The 23,087-nt window shown below is 41.9% G+C and overlaps 1 protein-coding gene across 1 annotated transcript in view; it reads left to right on the top strand.

Annotated features, from left to right (window-relative positions):
- Positions 1–11,594: 11,594 nt before the first annotated feature.
- The window catches only part of LOC147889445 (uncharacterized), a 49,062-nt gene continuing 37,569 nt past the window's right edge, over positions 11,595–23,087 (top strand). The window contains exon 1 of the mRNA XM_087391335.1: positions 11,595–13,000. Within this exon, the coding sequence (XP_087247461.1) occupies positions 11,663–13,000 (1,338 nt within the window). The 5' untranslated portion in view covers positions 11,595–11,662. The remainder of the gene's footprint in view (positions 13,001–23,087) is intronic.

Here is a 23,087-nt window from a genome sequence, read left to right as displayed (position 1 = left end):
AATTCTTTTGAAATAGGTAGATTTCAATTAATCTAAATTTGCAAATTCTCGTATTTGCAAAATGGCCTCAAATTCTTTAGAAGTAGAAACTAAATCTCCAAATAGATTCATGCTAGCCATCTCTCAACCCCATTTGAAAGAAAGTATTTGGAATTAGAGTGGAGTGACCTCTTAGGATTGCTTCAAATTTGCAAAATCTATGTTGATTTTGTTGAGGGACCATTGCTTGGGCTAGAAGAAAATAGCAAAGTCCCAAATCCTTGAGGGATAGAAGCCTTGCGGAGGAATCAATTATTATGCTATGTAGACAAGTTTTATTAATGCTAGCTTTAAATTGTGATAAAGTTTGATAGAGGCATCTAATCAATTACTATTGCATTCAAATTTTCCATACTAGAAGAACTATTCTCCTTTCCAATTGCCAATAGCCTAATGAACTACTTACATGAGCAATAACTTGCTCACTAATTCCCTTTGACATCAAGGACTTCAAGACTATCATGAAAGATTGAGCTAAAAACTTTGTAAGGATGGGGTGACATGCCAATAAAATGATAAGTAGTAGGTAATAATACCTGAGATCCAAAACATTCCCATGCAGGGAGTTTCCTCACTAATAACCCTAGTTAACATAATGACTTCGATAAGGTTAGCTCGGGTCGAGACCATGCATGCAAGCGAGTCTAGAATTCGGGTAGAACCAATAGACAAGCAGTGCAACCTCAAATTATCAAGGAAGGGCAAGGGATTAGCGCAAATAGTCCTAGTTAGCAGTTCAAAAGATTTAAAGGAACAAATTAGGAAGATGGCATAACTTGATTGCCTGAGTCGAAGTCTAAGGTCTTAGTATATATTAGTTACTAGCAGAATGTAATCGGGCTTTTTCTCGTAGTAGTTCTAGTCTTGTTTTGCTATGCATAGGCAAGAAGGATTGAGTCGAGTTGTTGTCTCTCATAGAGTCTTACGCCTGAGGCGAGCAAGAGTGAGGAACAATAGAGTGCTGGTTTTATGGCTATGACCATTTGTAATTGAGGTTGCATTGCCGTATTGTTACTTTGTATTATGTAAGCATAATTGTCTCTCATAGTAGCTTGTGCCTCAAGTCAAGGCAAGGTGAGGAATAGCAGAGTGGTGCTGGTTTTGTGGCTATAGCCATTTGTAATTCGAGTAGACCTTATTGAGTAATCCAAGTGTGCTACATTGACGTATTGTTACTTTGTGTTCTTTGAGAAATACTTGGCTTTAAAGTTTGATTTATTAACCACCCGTCTCCATAAAGTTTCACCCATGTAGCACAAACCTTGATTGTCAGTGTTTTTTGTTGAGAACTTTCTATATCTTGAGCAAACATAGGAAAAGCTTGCTAAAGCGACCCTGAGATTGCAAGAGAGGGCATCTTCATATCCAATCAAGCACTCACACCTAGTTGGGCATAGGGTTATGATTCAAACTAAGGGATGGAGAAAGGCCATCAACATTTGGCAATCCTCTTGGTGATAGACATGCTGAAAGTTTGAGTGGTAAATTGATGGATTGAGCATAGTGGTATTTAGAACCGAGTGCAGAGGAGTATATGCTGACTCAAGTAGAGCTCTACAAATATTTCTCAGATTGGTTTCAAAAGACATCTCTAAGTGCCGTCCGACGATTTTAGAATTTTGTAGACCTATTTGATTACCTTTGTCTGGATTGAGAATTGTTCTTGGGCAAACCTTTGTATCATTCAAGTTTCTAATTAAAGTCTGAAACATGCTTGGTGAGGAGACAAAGGTACATGGCTAGGAGAATAATGCACGGATGTCATGGATCCTAAATCACACCACAACACATACAAAATTTGTACATAAACTAAAAATTGTAGCAATGAGCTTTAATAGTAATTTAGTAAACTGTAGTCTTACTTATTAGGTGATAGGGAAGTGTTTTTGTTGAGGGTCTCTCCAATCTTGTCCATAAACTCATACAAGAGCCCTAACGTGCTTCCCTCCATGTTCATGATGCAAAGCACCTTGTAGATAGGATTAACATATTTGATTAATGCCTCTGTCTCATGCTACCAAGCTTCATCCATGATCATGTGTGCAAATTTAAGAGACTTTGCATGGGCTCTATCATCCCAATCATTCACTCCCAAAACACAACCGTGTGTAGCAAGTCCTGGCACATGGGCCTCTCTACCACTATGAATATGTAAGCCAATCTTTTGACTGAAGGTTTCAATAGCTCGAGGTCACTAAAGGCCCAATAGATGCTGGGTGTCTTCCTGACAAACTCCGAGGCAGTGGAGAAGATGGCACCAATCCAAGCTATCTTCCCTAGGTCATCAATCAAAAGTTCAAGGCAATGTGAGACACAGGGTGTCCAAACAATCTTTGGAAAGTGATCTTGCCACACAATTGCTACCATTATCTGTCACTACTTATCCGTCACTACTTGCACCATGTTCTTCACACCTATCTCTCAATATGGCTGCGCGCATGTGATTCCAAATGTTTAATCCTGTTATCATTGCATCTATGGCTCTCAAGAGCATTGGTCATGTTGCAAGAAGACACCAAAATGTTGTACACAGTCCTCCTGCGTACATCCGACCATCCATCGCATAAGAGTTTGCACCCATACTTTATGCAAGTCTCTTTCATGGGCTCCATTTGCGCTTCCACACATGCCTTCTGTATTCTTAGCTCTCTTTTCTACAAACTGCAATAAGGCAAAAGAGGTTTATAGAATTCGGATGACCAGGAGGCTACAATGAATTTCAGAGCCAGTAATGGATGAAAGTTGGAACCAAGAGGAGATAGTAAAGAGCCACTTGCAATGGAGATCTTGAAGTAGAGGAAGACCTAGCCACATGCAGAGAGAGATAGCCTCTGACTATTATGTTGACACTAGAACTGAGCCGGTTTCGAGTTCATGTACGAGACAATCTAGGGTCTTTGACAAGAAACAACTTCTAGGTTTTGGTAGAAGGATACTAAGAAGCCACGTCAATGGAGAGCCTAACTTCTGAGGAGACAAATGAGTTTGCCCATGGACCCCGAGCCATGAGCACGGATCCCCAAGTCAAAGAGAAGAATCTGGTACAAAGGAAAGATGCACCTAAGATGAGGAACAAAGAAGAAGACCTACCCGTGAGTCAGAGGTGGAGTAGGAAAGAAGCCATAAACAACTAGGGTTTGGATCAAGAATCAAGACACAGTCATAGTCAAGTTAGCCAAGCTCATAGCATAGAGTAGCATCGAGGTAGAGGACACGTAGCCCTACTACACAATTGCCAAGAGATAGAGCAACGAGTGCTGCTGCGATAATAGGATGTGTCCATACTCAACCTTGGAGACCAAGTCCAATGGCACATAGGGTACTAGTGGTCAAATAGATGAGTACCTCAACCACCACCTATCGGAGGACGTTGTCATGGGCATGTCCATACCAATGACTATCACCATGAAGACGCATGTCAGAAAGAATGTCATGATGCTGATGGGGAACATCCAAAGGGTCCCAAGCTAGCAACTATCAAAATTAAGTTAGCTATGCCTATCAAAGTTAAGTTTCAAGATTTCAAAAGAATTGAGAAAGAGGATTTGTATAGTCATTTGTAGAGTTTTTTTTGAGTCTGTCATTTAAATGGTGCCATAACCAAGGAAGAATACATGAATTAATTTCTTTGCACAGATGTAGCTAGGGTTCGAATCAAAAGGAAAGAAGACACAGATGTAGCTAGGGTTCGAATCAACAATCAAGACACGGCCATAGTCGAGCTACCCAAGCTCACAACATAGAGTAGCATTGAGTTAGAGGACACCCAACCCTGCTATACAATTGCTAAAAGATAGAGCAACAAGCGATGCATTGATAATAGGATGTGGCCATACTCAAGTTAAGTTTCAAGATTTCAAAAGAATTGAGAAAGAAGATTTGTGCACTCATTTCTATAGTTTTCTGCGAGTCCACATTATAAATGGTGGCATAACCAAGGAAGAATGCATGAATTAATTCCTTGCACTTTGACAAAGACGAAATAGTGCTGGCTATTTCAAGGATTGGCAACAAATGTCCGAGGCAAATTTTCCTAAAATGGGTCAAATAAGAAATAAATGAAGAAGATGTTTGCACAAATCTCAATGATCTAAAACAGAAGGAGAACGATTCTATCTATGAATTTCAATTGAGAATGTGGGCTCTCATCAATCAACCACCAAATGATAAGTCACCTCATGCATGGTTGATCACAAGCTGCACTCAAATATGAGGTCTCCTAAAATTGTCAACTCAACTAGAACATATGAAGAGTTACTAAATCAAGGATCGCATTGGAGAAGAGTGGACCTGCCAAGAAGGTCCTACAAAACATGACAAACTGAAGTCTAGAGTGAAGAAGGCCCTAAAGGAGATGGATTTTTGATAGAAACCTAGTCAAAATGAAAAATGGTGCGACAGGTGTTCTCAACAAGGACATGGGAAAAAAATGAATGTAGAACAAAATACCATGAAGCTTGTACCAAATTTGGTCATGACGAATTCAATTGCTGGTATGAAAAGAAGGTAGAAATCGATACTATGGTGAAAGATGGACACCCAGCATTGGCAAGGGTAAAGGTAAAAATGACAAGGGGAAGAATCAATGCCCATCATAGGTTCGGTGCTACTTCTATGGAGAGAATGATACCAATGCCTAGTGTCCACTATGGTAGGATCATCTTAAAGTGCTAAGAAAAAACACAGAAAGACAGGAAATAGATCCTAGATGCCAAGCTATACTAGCAAAATTCCTAGACTTGGTGGATGCTCGTGCAGTTATTCGATCACAAGTTTGATTGGATAGTGATAAGGACCCTTAGCCATCAATAGGAGACCTCAACTAGAAGGAACAAATTTGTATCATGGATATCCTAAGAATTGAAGGGAAAAGCACCAGCTATTGACTTGTTTTCTGATCTGTGTACGACGATACAGTGAAGTACTTCAACCAAAGCTTCTATAAGCAAACCACAGAATGAACTAAGTTTTGATGAAGACCCAAGACCAAGATGGCTAAGGCATGGGAATTATAACACAATGTAAATATCAGCCTCATAATGGCTAACTTGTTGAAGATTGCTCTACAAAGAGTTCTTCCTGCACCACCAACTCCAAGGAAAAGCTTGTCAAAGAAGTGTGACCATCCCGGTCAATTGATACCTCGATGGTAGATGCAGAAGTCCTAGTGATCACCATGAGGATAAAGAAGTAGAACATTTCGGGTGTGATCATGGATGGCAGTTCTAGAGTTAACATAATCTTGGAAGCTATTGTCAAACTTTAAGAATTTGAAGCTGTCTCCATTCTGAGTTCCCATGGCAGATCAATGAGCAGTGGAACCACTAGGTATGCTTTTAGATATTGTTATTACTATTATCAAAATACATTATATTGTAAGTCTACCCATAATCCCAATGGAAGAGAATGCCTACTTGATATTATTGGACAAAGGCACCAATGTATTGCATGATTCATGATCCAAATTGATGATTATAAAGACTAGAAAAGTAGAAGTTTCGATTCCAATTAATCCAATAAATATTTTATTACCAAATGGGGTGCTTATGCCAGAAACGTTATAAAATCTAGACTAAAAAATGCACCTTCTACCTTCCTAAGACTCGTGGTGGAAACCTTTAGAGACCATTTCATTGAAATTATTGCTATTTATCTACACCACCTTTGGGTTTACTCTACTCTTTCTATGCATCTAACTTACCTTCGAAAAGTCTTTGAATGATGTAAGTAGGTAGGTATATCTTTGAGCCCTACCAAGATTGTTTTGTGCATTTGAGTTGGCATTCTGTCATCTGGCAATAAGAAATCAAAACCAAGCCTAGTAAAATCAAGGCCATTGAAAAGATGCATGAACCTGAAACGTTGACTTAGCTAAGATCTTTTGTGGGTTTTATTAGTTATTATAGGAGATTTATTAGAGTTTATTCCAAGATTGTAGCTCCATTGTATGTACTAACCAAAAAGGACATAAAGTTTCAGTGGACTGCTGAATTGTTTGTTGCATTCCATGCATTAAAGACACATACATCTAAAACACCCATTCTTAGATAGCTGAGATGGGATGTTATATCTCCTATTCATATGGATGTTGCTGGGTATGCTAGTGGTATCATATTGGCCCAACCAGATGGAAAATTGGATTATCAAATGTATTATGTAGGCCGATTGATGACTACTTCTGAGTGCAATTATAGCACAACGAGCATGGAGCTCTTGACATGGTATACAGTGTGTAGAAGTTTTTTTTTGGGAGGAAAGAGGGTGTATTATATTATATCGCAAAACATTTACAAAAGCTTTCTCTACCCCTCCATATAGCAAACTAGGGGAGAAAGATCACAAGGCTTGACCACAAAAACACTGCCCTGCCTAATACCAAAACTACAAGAACAAAAGGTGGGCTCTCAAAGGCATGGCTTCTATCAACCTTGTTCCTCTTCGTGCCAATGGTGGTAAACCACACTAACAACCAGGGGATTAGTGAGAGTATCCAAATGCTCATTGGTCTCGAGGCAAATTGAATATTATTTGCCATTATTTTCTCAAAAATCAGTCTATTTTCTATGTTGATCACTAGAATTTACTTTATCTCATTACTAAAATAGTGATCTAAGGCCGATTGGTGAGATGGATGCTTACTATAGGAACTCAATTTCAAAATATTCATTAACCAAAGAAATCTCATGCGAGAGTTGATTGTTTATCCTAGTTGCCAGCATCAGATGATAGTAAAGGTGCCGCTATCGAATTACGAGATGCCCATCTATTTGTTGTTTGATTTACAGAAATTGAATATAATGTTGGTGCTACACTATTTATCCTAGGGAAATTTTCCTGAGCATATGCCCAAGGATATGTGCAAGCAATTCGGCTTGAAGACCTAGAAGTATAACTTAATTGGTGGATAGTTGTATTGCCAGGGTGCTCATGGAATTCTATGAAGATGGGTTCTATCACATGAGGCCGACAAAGCTACTCAATGAGGCACATATAGGTCCTATAGGAGGTCACTTTGGTGGTGAGCTTATTGCTCAAAAAGTTTTACAAGCTAGATTGAGATGTAGTACTATGTTTAAGGATGCACATGCTTAAAGTGTTGAGTGTGATGTCTATCAAAAAAAACATGAAGATTACTTCCTCTAGACCACATGCCATTAGTCAACCATGGGAAGCATTCCAGTGTTGGGCCCTAGATGACATGGGTAACATGTTGGATGAGCTATGCATTCAAGCTGCATGGTCATAGAAGGTGATACAGAGGAGGAGAAACTCCTATCATAATTGGCATATTGTTAGGAAGCATCTTAAGAAGGTGGTACTCCGATACAATGCCAAGGTAGGTCCATTAAAGACTAATCTCAAACTCAAACGAAATGGAACATGTAGGCTAATTGATGTCCATAGTAATGGTACAATCTAGTTGGTGATTTGCAAGAACAAGTAATTCCCGAGTTGATAAAAAAAATCTGAGTTAGGCCATATCGAGCTGCCACAATACGTTTAGTGGCATTGCGCAATCTATAAATGCCTAGGTGACTACCACATAATAGTTAATCTCTTTGTCTCACCTTAACTGAAGGTATTCATGGTATTAACATAAAATTTGTTCCAGTCGAGGCATCACATGCAGCCCTAAATTTGACAAGGAATCTCCCCTAAAGCGCCATTGCTACATGCAGGATCAAGGAGTACTCTGGTTTATTAGCAATCACACTTCATAGTGCAATTTTTTATTGCTTGAGCTCCTTGTGTTCCTACAGTTGCCTACAATCTTCCATTAACTACTGCATTCTTCTTATCGCTATTGCCACTCCTCCTCATTTTCAACATGGCTTTGACCCCTTTTGGATGTGACGAGCAACTTATTAAGCCACAGCATCCGATCAAGCAATCAAAGACAACCACAAAGATGCTAGAGTTGAACAAGCTCTAAGCAATTGTGGCGAACCTCCAAAGGTGGCAAGAATTTTGAAGTGCAGAGGTCACTGACGAACTACTTCAAACCTATGCTGTGGATACACATAGTATCACCATCGATGACAGGTCAATTCATCTTGAAAAGTAGTTCTGGCAGACAATTTTCAACCTGCCTCAATGCGTCTAGGTATGTCAAAGCATACACTAGTGCCAAGTTCGGCCCATTGTGACAGGTTTTTCGAGCCCAAAACCTTCCACTAGTCATAAGGCTACCTCATTAGCAAGGCTATTGATCCAAACGTGGAGCCTCTTCTAATTTAATATATTGGGTTGAAGAAAAATACTATATATATCCCTAAGGCATATGTGGTGAAGGCCCTTGCAACATTTGAAGACCAGGTTTAGATTGACTAGCTCAAGGTCATTCGAAAAAATATTGATTCCTAGTTCTAGCATGTCTGTTTGAAGAGCCAAGCACATTGTAAACTTAGCCCAAACCTAAGACGACATAGCTTGACCACCTCAATCCACATCTAAGGTTTTAGTATATATAGGAGTTACTAATAGAATGTAGTGGGCTCTTTCCCATGCTAGTTCTAATCTTATTTTGTTGTGCATAGGCTAGAAGGATTTAGTTGAGTTGTTGTCTCTCACAAAGTCTTGTGCCTCAAGCTGAGGGGAGCGAGAGTGAGGAACAACAAAGTGCTAATTCTATGGCTATGGCCCGTTATGATATGAGCAGACCTTATTGAGTAATACAACTATGTTGCATTGCCGTATTGTTACTTTGTGTTCTTTGTGCAATACTTGTGTTTATAGTTCGATTGCTTAACCACCTGTGTCCATATGGTTTTGCCCATGTAACACAAACCCCGATCGTTAGTGTTTTCCATTGATATCTATTTTGACATCTTGAGTGGTGTAGGAAAAGCTTGCTAAAGAAATCTCGGAATCACAAGAGAGGGCATGCTCCTATCCAGACAAGCATTCACACCCAGTTGGGCATAGGGTTGTTAGTCAAATTGAGTGGGGAGAAAAGAACCATCAACGCTCACCGAATCCCAAGATGGAAACTTGCTTTAATTAGGACCTTTGCTATCCTTACAAGCTTTGCAATAGTGTTTGTGGTCTATTATCTAGAGCAAAACTTTTGAAGGTTGGCAAGGCAATTCAAGGTTGCTTTAACAAGTATTGAATTTCAACAAGGTGCAAAAGAGCAATGTAAAAAGGGAGAAATGACCTGAAGCCAATTGTATAGGCTATTTAACACAAGAGGATATACTCCCTTTAATAAAGATTGCTATACCAAGGGGATGCAAAATCTTTTTATTGAAAAATCTAAGCACGGATCGTGCTTACACTACAACACTTGTTACAAGGAGCCTCTCAAGGACAACATGCTCCCTTTAGCAGGGTTGCCATAGCAAGGGCATGCAAAACCTTTATACAAAATTTGAAGACTATCTTGTAAAGAGGTATTTGAAATTAGCACAAAAGCTACATGAGCTAGGTGTATGGACCACAATTACAAATCAAAGATATTAGATGCCAAATGTACTAGTAAATACAATACATCAAGGTGCAAAATAAGTAAATTGCTCCAAATACGTTAAGGATCGAAATCCAATTAGTAATTAGGCTTTGTTGTTTTGACAGATTAGCAAGTCAAAATCTAGTGTTGGTCAAAGTACATCCACCAATATATTGAAAGTGGGTCAACTCACTTGCATCCATTGAAGAAGCAGGATGAGATTTCTAAGAATTTGCAACCTTCAATGTTGGCTCACAATTGTTGTCCATGTCAACAAGTTATAGAGTTGTGGTTGACCAAGGTCACTTGAAGTAAAACACAAGAATTTCTTAATTAGAAGCTACCCTCTATCCTAGCCGTTTTGTATTTTTCTTGGTCCAATTTTTTCAATAGTGTGCATGCACACACACGTGCGTGCGTGTCTGTGTGCGCACGTGCACATGCTGTGCATGTATAAAATATCTACATATGTACTTTATAAAGCATTTATAAATGAAATTGAGGGTTAGCTTTCTTCCATAATCCATGTATAATGCCTTAACGAAGAGGAATCTTGTCCAAACTCTTTGGATTTGGATGAATTTCCTATGTAATGAAGAAATCCTCTAGCATGTTCAAACTACTCATTTGTTCCCTAGATCTCAACATCCTCTCTCCCTTACAGCTCTTTCCCTTAGTGAATGCTTCTTCTTCTTTTGCTTGCTCCTCCTCCAACTTACCTCTAGATGAGTTTCAGATGACATATTTCGGGGTCTTTAACTGTAAGGGACATCGTCAACCTCACTTAGCCATGCTACTTGGAATGATTCTGCAGAATGTCTTGCTCATGCTGCACATTTTCAGGAATCACCTCGTGTGGGTGATGAAGTGAAGGACACCTAGCTAAGCAAGTCATTGTAACTTGGAGAGATTAGCTAAAAGCCCTTTCTCTTTTAAGGTGAGTCGGACATAATACAAAACTACAAATTGGGTGAATGGGTAGATCCCTGTATCTCGATTGCTTATGAAAAATGACCTTTAATGTGTTTTTACGAGCTATAAGGCAAAAAACTTATATGGAGGTTAAATTAAAAAATTGACAAATCATACATTTTAGCTTTTAATTAAATTTTTACGGGCTATAATGGCAAAAAACCAGCATTCATAGAGACTAAATTTCATATCGGTTAATTTTCAAAGCCTACAAATTACTCATTGTAGCTTGCAAAGAGTGGTGGCCATGATTGCAAAAGGGGGCCGGAGTGATTTTTAGCAAGTTGATTCGACCTCGGACACGTTTGGTGACGGCAGCAATAGAGAAGCTTGTCTGGCACCACGTCTTACCATAGGTCCTACCCAAGCACGGGTGAACTAGTCGGAGACACGAAGGCATCAAAAGTACGTCGATGCAGATAGATGAATGATCATTAGGGGCATCAGAGGCCGTTCCCATACCCTCGCTAGGTAGGGTGTGGGATGGATAATGTGGAAGGTCTGACTCCAAAGCTGCACAAGCTCTCACCGTCACCATAGGAAGAGGAGGTGCTCGCTACATATGATGATGCTACTTCTAATTTTCGCCTCCCCCATCGCCTTCACATTGCCCTTGCAAACTTTATTAACTCCTGCAGACTTTGTGTGGCTCAGGAAAGGTTGGTTGGTGGCAGGAGGATCCCAACAACAACCGGCATATCTTGGGATGGAGCTGTGCCCCACCCCCAAAACCTTCTTCACTGGAGGGCGATGCAGGCAACTAAGGGTGTTTACACACTTGGCCCACCGTGGGCATGCCCAAGGTTCATGGACGGGCAAGATTGCTTGCCCATTGTCCGCCCACGGTGGAATGAAGGTTGGGCATCCATAGTGTGTAAACACCCTAAGATGGCCAAGGCAAGCCTATGGGGACGCTCCCCTGACAGCCAGACCTGCGTGCAAAGGCAGTATGGAGTCCCTATGGCTGATTTCTCCGGCCGTGCCAGGTGTGAACATGGCAAGGCCAGGCGACGGGGACGCAGGGGTGCGACCGTGTGAACGGAGGCCTAAGAGGGAATGTGGTGGGCTTTTCCAAAGAGGTAATTAAGCATAGAAAGTTGTATACATTTGTGTCTCTCACAGTTTAAGTATCTCAGTTTTCAAGCCTTTGTGTTGTCTCTCTCAGAATTTTGCTGCTGCATCTCAGCTTTCAAGCTTTCAGCTATGGAGGAAGACGACGACCTCGATTCCCTCTTCGCTGGTATGGACTTCGTCTCTCCCTTATCTCCAGACCTCCATCCATCTCCTCCATCTCCATCTCTTGATCCTCTCCATTTCTCTCATCCTTCCTCCACCCTCAATCCTAGCTTTCTTGTCCCTCATTCCCCCCCTCCCTTGCCTCAATCGGATTCAGGGCCCCTCGACCGCGATCTTTTAGGCACTCCTCTCGTCAAGCAGCAGTCGCAGAATAGCATCGAGTCTATCATGGCAGCTTACGATGCTGCGCAGTCGAAGCCTCCTTCGGTGAGCCTGTCGTCTGTTTCCAAGGTGGCTTTGGACACCTCTAAGCCTGCAGTGAGGAGGAAGAGGCGAAGCCTGAAGATTGGTTACGGTCGCGGAGGCGATGATTATGAGGAACCAAGTCAGATAAAATCAGGCGTTGATGAACCGGCTGAGAGTAATGGAATTGAAATCGAAGCATCGGTCGCTAGTAATGGTGTTGAAATGGAGACGTCCATTGACAAGAGCAGCAACAATATCCACGACGACGATATTTCGACGCGAATGAAATTGGATGCGGATGCAGATAGCGCTGAAAGCTCGAACGGGTTTACTGAACTTTCAGATGCAAGGCCATCTTTTGATTCAGAAGGAATGGAAAATTCTAATCCGAATGCGAATGAATTGGACGTGAAGGATTCAGATCTTGGGACGGATCGGGTGCCACAGGAAGTTCAAGATCATCCGTCGGCCAAAGAATTGGAAGAGGAAGCCGTGAAAGCGGAAGAGCGAAATGCAGAAGCGCCTTCGAGATCGGACATGCCGCCAACTACGTGTGAAGCATATGAAACACCGGTTGTCGACAATGGAGATACGCAGGAGGCAACGGAGACGACGAATTTTGGAAACGAATGCGACATGCTACAGCTAGCTATACAGGTTCCATTCGGTTATTCCATCGAGGAGAGACTCGAGTTCATAAAAAAGGCTGTGGCGAGCAAAATGCAACAGATTCAGCAAAGGATTGCCGCTGTTTCGCAAGCTAGGAAAGCGGCTGCTCAGAAGCGGAGGCAAGAGGCAGAGAGGGTTTCGAGCAATTCTGCCAAGTTCAAAGAAATTGAAGCGGCGCTTGAGGCTGCCTGCGAGAGAGAGGATTTTGAAAGAGCTGAGAGCTTAAGCGAGACCTTGTCGGCAGCAGAGAAAGAAAGGGAATTAGCTTTGGAGGACTTCAGGGCTGCTGAGGTCGATTATGATAAGTACGCTTCAAAGATGCAGGAAGTGATACAAATGCAGGTCACAATCGAGGAAGAGGGTGCTCTGTTGCTGAAGCAACTTGGACAGGTTTTGGAAGCATTCACTCTCCCTTCCTGTTCTGTCTCACAACTCCAACTGATAAGGCATTTTGTAAAAGGAAACATCAATATCATCATGGAAGAGTTTTCTAACTGTGCATTTACAGCTATTTTGATTCTGTCTCACAACTCGAACTGATAAGGCATTTCTAAAAGGAAACATCGATATCATCACAGGAGAGTTTTCTGTGCATACCAAATAATTTAGTACCTCAGTGGATTAGAATGAGCTGCTAGTGTCACAGTGAAAGACTCAACTGTGTTGAAAACTTTAGAAACACGGGCCAGAAAAACCAAGCGGGAGGTTCTACCTTCGTATCTTTAAAAAGTCTACTCTCATCCAATTTATGGGAATAAAAGATCTAAAGTAGCTCCTTTACAGCCTGGGCCCCTGAGCAGCTTTATCAAAATTTCATAGTGATACCAATTTCAAGCTATCAACTTTTACTAAGGACAACTGCTCATTAATGCTCCTAACCTTTTGAGCCAAGGAGAAGTCTCTGTGCTCAGCCTTCTTGTAGTTCTCATGTCTCCCCGTTGCACCCCACTTCCCCTCCTGTCAATCTCTTTGGCAGAGAAAGGGACACCACTATACACATACCGTTTGTACTTCTTTAAAATTTTGATGTCTTACTATAGGTTGCCAAGACAGCATCAAAGACAGAAGACAAAACGAGCAGATTTTGAAAATTGCCAGCTACAGGGTAATTTGGGACCGCTTTCAGAGAAATAAGATGGCTGCACAGAAATCCCTGGGAGAGAATAATTTGTGAGGGTGTGAGCAGCAGGTAATGGAGGTGCTTTTAAGTGTAGTTAGCCCATTCTTACATTAAAGAGGTTCCTATCCACAGTGCACACCCTAGATGATATTTCAGATTTACTACATAGAACAAAAATATGACGACTCCTCTTTGGCAGTCTTTGAACCTAGTGATTGAGGAACAGTGCATGTGAGCCAAAGTAGCAGGATTGAGTTCCTCTTTTGAAAAGTTTCCCACAGAGCAATAACTCTGTAGTTTAAACTTGATAGTTTATAGTCACTTATTTTGTTCCACACACATACCTGGCGTAGGGCACCATTATTCTTGATTCTTTCTGTGCCTTTGGAAATTGTTCTTGACCAGGAGAATCTGATTGCTCGTAGGCACTACCATGTGGCTTATTGAGACTGGGAATTATCTAGGGGAGAGAGAGCTCTGAGTTTATTCTTCGAAAGATGAAGGGTCTATGAGACTGAAGAAAACTAGATACGATAAAAGCTAAGGGGTGGGGCCACTAAAGCAGTAATCCACACCCAAGGCTGATGTTTGAGATGAGAATATCAATAGAGAAATACACCACAATGTCTCTACGGAAGTGTACACATACGACTGTCCGCATGAAAGTTAAAAAGGCAGGTGGGAGGTGGGCCAGTTGGTCGATTATCCACAAAGTGTCGGGGCCCTCTATATGCTGTCTGGGGGACCAAATCCGACAGTTGGTTGAGGAAATGATCTCAAGAAAGTCAAGTAATAGGACACTGCTGGTCAAGTGTTATTCTAATAGACGGCTTGCATAGCCTTCAACCAACAATCATTCTAAAAGGCATCCTTATGGCATAAAGGCTCTTCATTGCTTGCTGTAGCAACCAATGCACATGCTACCAAATTAGCATGCTCTTTACGAACAGCTGCTCTAGTACGGGCTGGCAGAGGAGTATCCTGCTTGCTGTCTTTTAATGTGTCAAGGAGCCAACGGGGGATCTTATTGGGCTCCTGTAATTCAGCTCTTTCCTGGTCAAGAGCCCTGTGCACAATGTCCTGATCAATCTAAGGGATATCAGGCTGTAAAAATGGGGCTGAATATCATGCTGCACATGTGGCTGCAAATGACCAACAGATGGAGGAGGAGCAACCTCATATGTGACATCATCATGAGCATCTGTCGGAAACAAAAGCATCAAGCTGTCATAAAGATCTAGTGCATCAACAACGGGCTGTTTTTGACAGTCCAGTAGAGGCATAGTGGAGGATTCATCAAATACAACATCCCTACTCACGAAACTCTTGCCCATGTGGGGCTGGTAGAGCTTATAGCCCTTGCTCTCTGAGCTATACCCAATAAAAATGCATTTGACAGCTTTATCATCCAACTTGGTGTGTGTCTGAGAAGGCACATGGGCATATGCCAAGCATCCAAAAGTCCTCATGTGAGAAATCTAGGGCTTATGACCAGTCCAAGCCTCATAAGGTGTGATGGTCTTCAAGGCCTTTGTGGGGCATCGTTCAGAACGTAATTAGCACACATAACGGCATGCAACCACAACTTGTTAGGCAAGTGCTTGCCTTTCAGCATACACCTGGCCATCTCCATCATTGACCTATTCTTTCTCTCAGCCACGGGATTCTGCTGAGGAGTGTAAGGCACCATGCACTGATGATGAATGCCATGTGAGGCCAAAAAAACAGCAAACTCCTTTAACATATATTCCCCCCCCCTGTCTATATTAAGGTAAGCAATTTTCAGCCCACCTCATTCTCAGGCAAGGCAATAAAATGCCTGAAGCATGCAGAAACTTCAGATTTGGATTTCAAGGCAAAAAACCAAGTATACCTGGTGAAGTCAGCAATGAATGTGACAAATAATAGAATCCCCCAAGAGTTACAATCCGCATGGGCTCACAAACATCACTACAAACCAAATAAAGCTTGCGTGAGGCACCAACTCTCACATCCTTAGGAAATGCTGAATGGTGCATCTTACCAAGCAAGCAAGGTTCACAAACATGCTTTGAAGGCATCTGCATTATTGGAAGATCAACAATCATACCATCCTTATGAAGCTTCAAAAAAGCTTCAAAGTTGACGTGTCCAAACTTGTCATGCCACAAATGGGTATGTGACATGGTAGAAGAATCAACAGTATAGGCATCTGCATCTGCAAGTCCAGCATCGTCCATGCAATTGTCATAGGCCTCAAGTTTGTATAGCCCTCTAGTCAATGCCAAGTCAAGACCAGCACACCGAACACCATCAAAGAGAACCTAATAGCCACAAGTAGCTATGGCTGAAATAGAGATGAGGTCCTTGCAAATGCTTGGAACATAAAGCACATTCTCTAGAGTGACGAGACCACCAAAAACACAAGTAAGAGCAACTTGCCCAATGCCTTTCTGTAGGAATATAAAAGCAAGAACTAGAACCTAGAAAACTAGAAGTAAAATAAGAACAAGATTGAAAGACAAAGAAGTACCTTGAGAAGAGTGTAGACAAGACACAAGCTAGATTGATATTTTACAATGATGTGACCCATTGAATATATGGGCCAAAGTACAAGACATAAAGCAAGAGTGCTTATGGGATAATTGTAGAAGTGCCACATGGCACACACTCAAGACATAAAGACTAGACTTAGACTTAGACTTTTATCTCCAACACCCTCCTTAAGTGGACACTAGGAGTAAGACAGAAAGACAAGACTAGAAGACAGACTAATAGACTGAGAGACAAGATAGAAAACATGACAGTCAAAAGATCCTGAGACACCCCTCCTCAAGTGATATCCTCATATGGGTTTACAAGGGTAGGGACAAGATGGATCTAAAACACAGTTAGATTGATAGACAAATAGACAGACAGACAAGACTAGATAGACAGAAGACTGATTGTAGACAAATAGAAAGACCAAGACACTAGAACCCCTTGACCTACATCATCGGTGGTCAAGGTGGTAGACAAGACACAGAAGTAATCAGAAAGCCCACTTCTCATCATGTGAGGAAGGAACAGTAGGATCAGTTGATGGAGATGTTGCAGCAACATGGGCTGAGGTAGATGCAGGAGCTGATGTAGAGGTTTTGGAGTAGCAATCCCTCTCCCGGTGATTATCACGGCCACAAATGGTGCATGGATGAGCCTTGAAACAGTCCTCCTCCACATGATTAGTTTTGCCACAATGGGTGCAAGGCTTTCTTACCTTAGAACTTCCTTTCTTTGCTAAAAATGCAGTGTCAGTTACCTTTCGTTGTTGAGTTCTTTCTTCCTCTTGGAGAGCATTGATGATACCCTCAAGAGAAGGATTATTATGATACTTGAAGGTAGTGACAAGAGTAGCATAGGAATCAGGTAAGCTTTTGAGAAGCACAACAATAGCAATATCTTCGGAGATGGGAGACTTGACTGACGCAAGTTGAACCATAAGACTGCGAAGATAATTGACATGGGAGGCTATAGTAGCTCCTTCTTGCATATGTAGATCAAAGAAAGAGATCATAAGTGCAATCTTAGAGTTTTTAGATCGGGCTCCAAAAAGAGTATTCAAAGTGATCCATGCTTGAGAAGCAGACTGTATGTCGGAGATGTGATGAATGTAATCATCTCCAAGGCCGAGCAATATGATAGCATAGGCTTTGTCGTTCTTGGCAGCGACAACTTGCTCAGATGGCCCTTCGGGAGCATCACGGTGAACAATGTCCCAAAGGCCTTCTTTCATAAGATGGCACTTAATTTTGATTTGCCAAGTATGGAAGTTGGACCCATTAAATTTGTCAATAGACATGAGAGAATGAGTAGAAGAGCCCATGTGGGAAGGTCTTACCTCTTGCTAAGATGCAAGGGCAGTGTCTATTCCCTTACAAGATTGTAGAAATGAAAGAGGAGATCGAAGAAGCCGGCTCTCTCTCCAAGAAGCAGTTTGCAACAAACTGAAAGAGACAATGCAGAGTACCTTGTAGACTCTTCAAGAGGAAGTGATGGCAGAACTGAATGCAGGTTGGGCAGAGATAGAACAGCTTCAGCTCCTCCTTTGTTTCGAACAGAAAATGTACGGGCAGCAGCTTCAGAAAGTCGTGGGCAGCTCCTTCAGCTCACGAAATCGGGGCAGAAATGGCGGGCAGATCTGCAGCAGTAGAGGCAACCTGAACAGGAACAGCAGCTCACAGGTACAGCGCTGGTACAGCGGGTGCAGGTACGTACAGCCAACGTACGGCCAACGAAGACGGCCAACGTATGGTACGAACAGAGCGCCACACGTGCAGCTCTGGCAGAGAGCGGAACTGCGCAGCAATGACGCGCAGATCTGGCAGAGATGGCGCAGCAGATCTGACAGCACAATGGCATGCAGATCTGGCGCGCAGATCTGGCAGAGAGAAGCTGTGGCACAGAGAGTGGCAGGGCAGACAGGAGCAGCCCGTTTTGGAGATGATGGCGACCAGCTGAGCGGGGCAGAGATCTGAGAAGAGGCGGCTATGGCTACAGCAGACTGAGGGGAGAGAAGAGGGATCTACATGGCTCTGATACCATGTAGGAATATAAAAGCAAGAACTAGAAACTAGAAAACTAGAAGTAAAATAAGAACAAGATTGAAAGACAAAGAAGTACCTTGAGAAGAGTGTAGACAAGACACAAGCTAGATTGATATTTTACAATGATGTGACCCATTGAATATATGGGCCAAAGTACAAGACATAAAGCAAGAGTGCTTATGGGATAATTGTAGAAGTGCCACATGGCACACACTCAAGACATAAAGACTAGACTTAGACTTAGACTTAGATAAATGTAGACTAGGAAATAGTACACTTAGTGTGCACTTATCTCCAACACTTTCACTGTATATGATGCATTATTGGCACATGTGACTGCCCCCCCCTTAGATGCATGCTCAAGTGAGCTGAATAACTTCCTGTCCGAAGTAATGTGCTTGCTAGCAACACTATCAAAGAACCAAGCATCAGATACATCAGAAACTGTCATGCAGGCATCATGACCATCAGGATTATACTAACATGTAACCAGAAAAGCCCAATGCTGGTCTTGTGCAAAGTTAGCTGACTCATGTCGATCATCTGGACTAGGAGAACCAGACACTGCAAGACCAGACTCTTTCTTCTTTTCAGATGCAATTCTCTTCCTGCATTCATAAAATCATGCCCCAAGTTTCCTGCAATAGTTGCATCTCTTCTTCTTCTTTTATCCACCGAAGCAGAAGCATCATGGGAGTGACCAGCGGGGGTTTACCAGTTGAAACCTTGGTTTTGCCTTTGTTTTTATGGTGGGCAGCAAAGGCTTGATCACTGTCATAGAAGCATTGCGGTTTGCACGGCTTTGTTCCTCCTGAAGTAGAGGAGCAAACACCTGGTCAAAAGAATAATGGTTGGCATTGCCACCTGCAACCAACCTCAACGTAGTAGCAAAGTCCTAATACCCTTGATGGGTTGCCTGACTCTTATCAGAAACAAGCTAAGAAACAGGCACCTCCTCATCAATATTAGCCAATTGCTCTTTCAAATCCTTCACACAGATAAGATAGGCATCCATGTCACCCACCCTCTTCAAGCTTCAAGTCCTTCAATTGCTTGCCGAGATAGGCAACCCTTGCCTCATTCCGCACCTGATATAAGAATGCAAACTAATCCAACGCTTGCTTTGTTGTCTTGCAAGGCCGGATATGAGGGATAATGACCCTTTTAACTGAAAGAGCAATCAAGGCGTGTGCTTTGGCATCACGACCATCCCACTAAATCTGCTCCTGTGTAGGAGGCAAAGTGCCTGTAGTAGAAGATGCAGCTGCTTCAGGAGTAGCATGAGACCCATCACCTGATGAGCCTGAAGGAGTACCCGTAGTACCAGAGGCAGGAGCTGGAGCACCTGAAGCTGCATTACATGTAGGCCTAGCCTCAGATCCTAAAACAATGTGTCACAAATTCCTGGCAACCAATACATACCTCATCATGTATGCCCACATTGGGTAATTTGTGCCATTAAGCTTGTCCTTAGCCCCAAGCATCCCAAACAAATCATCCTTGCTGCTAGTCATGGTGCTGATATTCAAGGCAAATGCACTAACTGGAAAGGCAAATGAGAGGTAAGGCAACCTCTCAAAATCAAGTGGCAAAATTCTGCTCAAGCTTCAAAGCTTTTCATTGCAAAAGACTTTGCTGTCCCAAGGTGTACGTGTTGCAAAATATCCCAGAAAGGCAACACGAGGCCTTCCAAGGCAACACGGGGCCTTTTCAAAATGCGAATGAAGCAGAAATTGGAAAGCAGTAGGTTCGTACTGCTCCCAAACAGTTCTGTACAGTCATAAATGCAGTGTATGGAATCCAGACAACAATAATTGCAGCGCTGACAGGTCCATACAGGTCCAGAAACACATTAATTCTCTTCATGCACATGAGGATGGTAGTGGTAATGCTCTTGTGGACGAAGAGGAAATTCATTGGGATGCCCGCAACCAACACTCTATGCCATCTCTCTTCATGCTTTGATGGGTGCCAAAAGTGCTGAAACTATCAGATTGAAAGGGATGATCAATGGCAAGACTGCTCACATGTTGGTGAACAGCGGTAGCACTCACAGTTTTATTAATTTCACAATCTTATAGAAGGTGGGACTGATTGCTACTGAAATAGATCATGGGCTGAGAGTAGAGGTGGCAAATGGACAGCATACAATCGGGTCCCGGGATGCAAGGATCATGATGGATGTTGAAGGAGTTGAGGGAGTTGAGGGAGTTGAGGGGGACTTGGAGGAGAGGGTAGGCAAGTCCATAGTTGGGTGTATGTTGAACTCCCTAGCTTAACCTAAACCCCGGGTTGGGTTGGGGGTTTAGCCCAACTCGGGTAGTTTGGATTTTGGAGACATCACTCCACCCTAGACCACATCTTCACCCTGAGGGCTATCATTGAGGAGGCGAGATTGAGACGCTTGGTATTTCTTTCACACACAAAGTCACCACTTAATCAATTGGAGAAGAAGAGCACAATCACGCCATGAAAACGACAGCAGACTGGGTACAATCTCCCCCCCCTAGATGAGTGGCTCACGCTTCCTCATCTAGAGTATTTATGATATTTCATAAAAGCACCAAGGAGCCAAAATTATCCCTCTTCCAAAATGAGGGATTTGCTTTACATAGCCATCTTAGGGCCCAAAAATGAATGATGTCCACTACAAAATATATTGCTCAAACTTGCAATAATAAAGTAAATACAAAATTGGCCCATGGCCATATATAATGCGTTGTGCGACACCTTGATCGGTACCCTCGAACTAACTCCAATCCTCGCTATGAGTTCCATCACCTGTACTCAAGCTGCCAATTACATTAGTTATTAACAACCGATTGAATGAATCACCAAATCAACCGATCCCAACATAACCGCGCTCAAAGTACAATAATCAAGCACAACACCAATGATACTAGCGACATCAGTATTAACATGGAATCACCTACAATACCGACCATCTAGCATGGCAAAACACAAGCTAATCAGGTGTTCCTAACTAACCACACAAAGTATCCGGTGCGCTCCTATGGAGTACTTTGTCGTAGTCACACTTGACTAAAATAATAACGTCCAAAGCAAGATATATCATAAATATAATTTTCATAACATCCCTCTTGCTTGGATTGCAACTGACTTTAGTTGCGTGTTTGATTATAGGAACTAAGGAGGTCTGTAAAAGTTCGAAAGAACCGCTCAGGCATCCACTGAGCATCATCTCTCGGATGATTCTTAAATTTGAGCAAGTATTTAATATAGACATTTCCTTTTCGGGTCGAGGTCTGTTGATGATCAATAATACATTCGGGTTCTAAAATTTCTTCTTCATCCACAAGCAATGGAGCCTCTTCATAGACAGGATGAATAGGTAAAGGCCTTTGAAGAGTTTTAAGAGGCTGATATGGAAAGCATTATGTATTTTCCGATTATCAGGTAATTTAAGCCTATAAGCTAGATCATTGATTTTCTGAATCACCTTGAATGGTCCATAAAAACGTGGGGACATCTTGATTACTGGCCATTTCTCAACACTCTTTAATCTTCTTTTCTCAATCCGAAGAAGTACATAATCACCTTCTTTAAAAAGCATGTGTTTCCGTTTCTTATTAGCTTGTTTTGTGTACTTCTCTTGAGTGATTGCAATGGCTTCTCGAACCTCTTTGAGAATATTTTGATAGTCATGGGTAAATGCATCTGCCCCCTCCACTCTATGGGTCAACCGTGTGATAGGAATAGGTAAAACCTTCCCATAGATAATCTGAAAGGGTGCTCTTCCAGTTGCAGAATGAGGAGTATTATTATAAGCAAACTGTAGTAGATGAAGATATTTGTCACAAGTCTTTGGTTGACTTCCCGCATAAGCTCTTATTATATCCAGAATAGTACTATTTGTAACTTCAGTTTGTCCATTCGATTCTGGATGAAAAGCTGATGAGAAATCTAACTTAGTGCCTAGATTATGAAATAATGCAATCCAGAAATTACTACAAAACTTCGAATCTCGATCAGACACTATAATCTGTGGCAAGTTGTGATGAACAAAGATATGCTTGATGAATAAATATGCAGCTTGATGAGCTGTTAAACTCTTCTTGCATGGGATGAAATAAGCTTGCTTACTAAAGCGATCTGCTATCATCCAAATCATATCATTTTGATTCGCTGTAGTAGGAAAACCTGTTATGATCCATAGATATTTGTTCCCAAGGTTGCGTAGGAATAGGCAAAGGCATCAGCAATCCTGGGGTCTTTCCTTTGTAACTCTTGATTTTCTGGCAAGTGATGCATTCGGCTACAAACTTAGCCACATCTTTTCTTATAGTAGGCCAATGAAATTCCCTCGCTATTACTTGTAATGTGGCAGTCACTCCGCTATGTCCCATATATGGTGGTTGGTGCATTTTCTCCATTACAATTTGTCTAAAGGATTGAGTGATGCATAATTTCTGTTGATAAAAGAGGTATCCATCATTGCATGAATAGTCCAACATAGGATTCCAATTATTATCCTCTAATTTGTTCCATATATCGAAAAAGTTTGGATCCCCTTGATAAGAATTCTTCGTACCTTCGAATGGTTGGGTCTCTACAGTAGTGATGTGATTAATACTTGGTCTTTTGCTAAGAGCATCAACAACTACATTTTCTTTTCCAGGTTGATCTCGAATCATGGGTTGAAAACTTTATATAAATGATGCCCACTTGATATGCCTATCGGATATAAGTGGTTGAGTCAACAAATGCTTGATACTTTGCTGATCGGTTTTGATAAGAAACTCAGATCCCATCAAATAATGGCTCCACATTTATA

This window comes from Dipteris shenzhenensis, chromosome 20, assembly GCF_047967505.1.
Source record: "Dipteris shenzhenensis isolate YYH24624 ecotype China chromosome 20, Dip_SZ_1.0, whole genome shotgun sequence".
In the NCBI taxonomy this organism is placed as follows: Eukaryota; Viridiplantae; Streptophyta; class Polypodiopsida; order Gleicheniales; family Dipteridaceae; genus Dipteris; species Dipteris shenzhenensis.
This window is presented reverse-complemented; position numbering and strand designations above follow the sequence as displayed.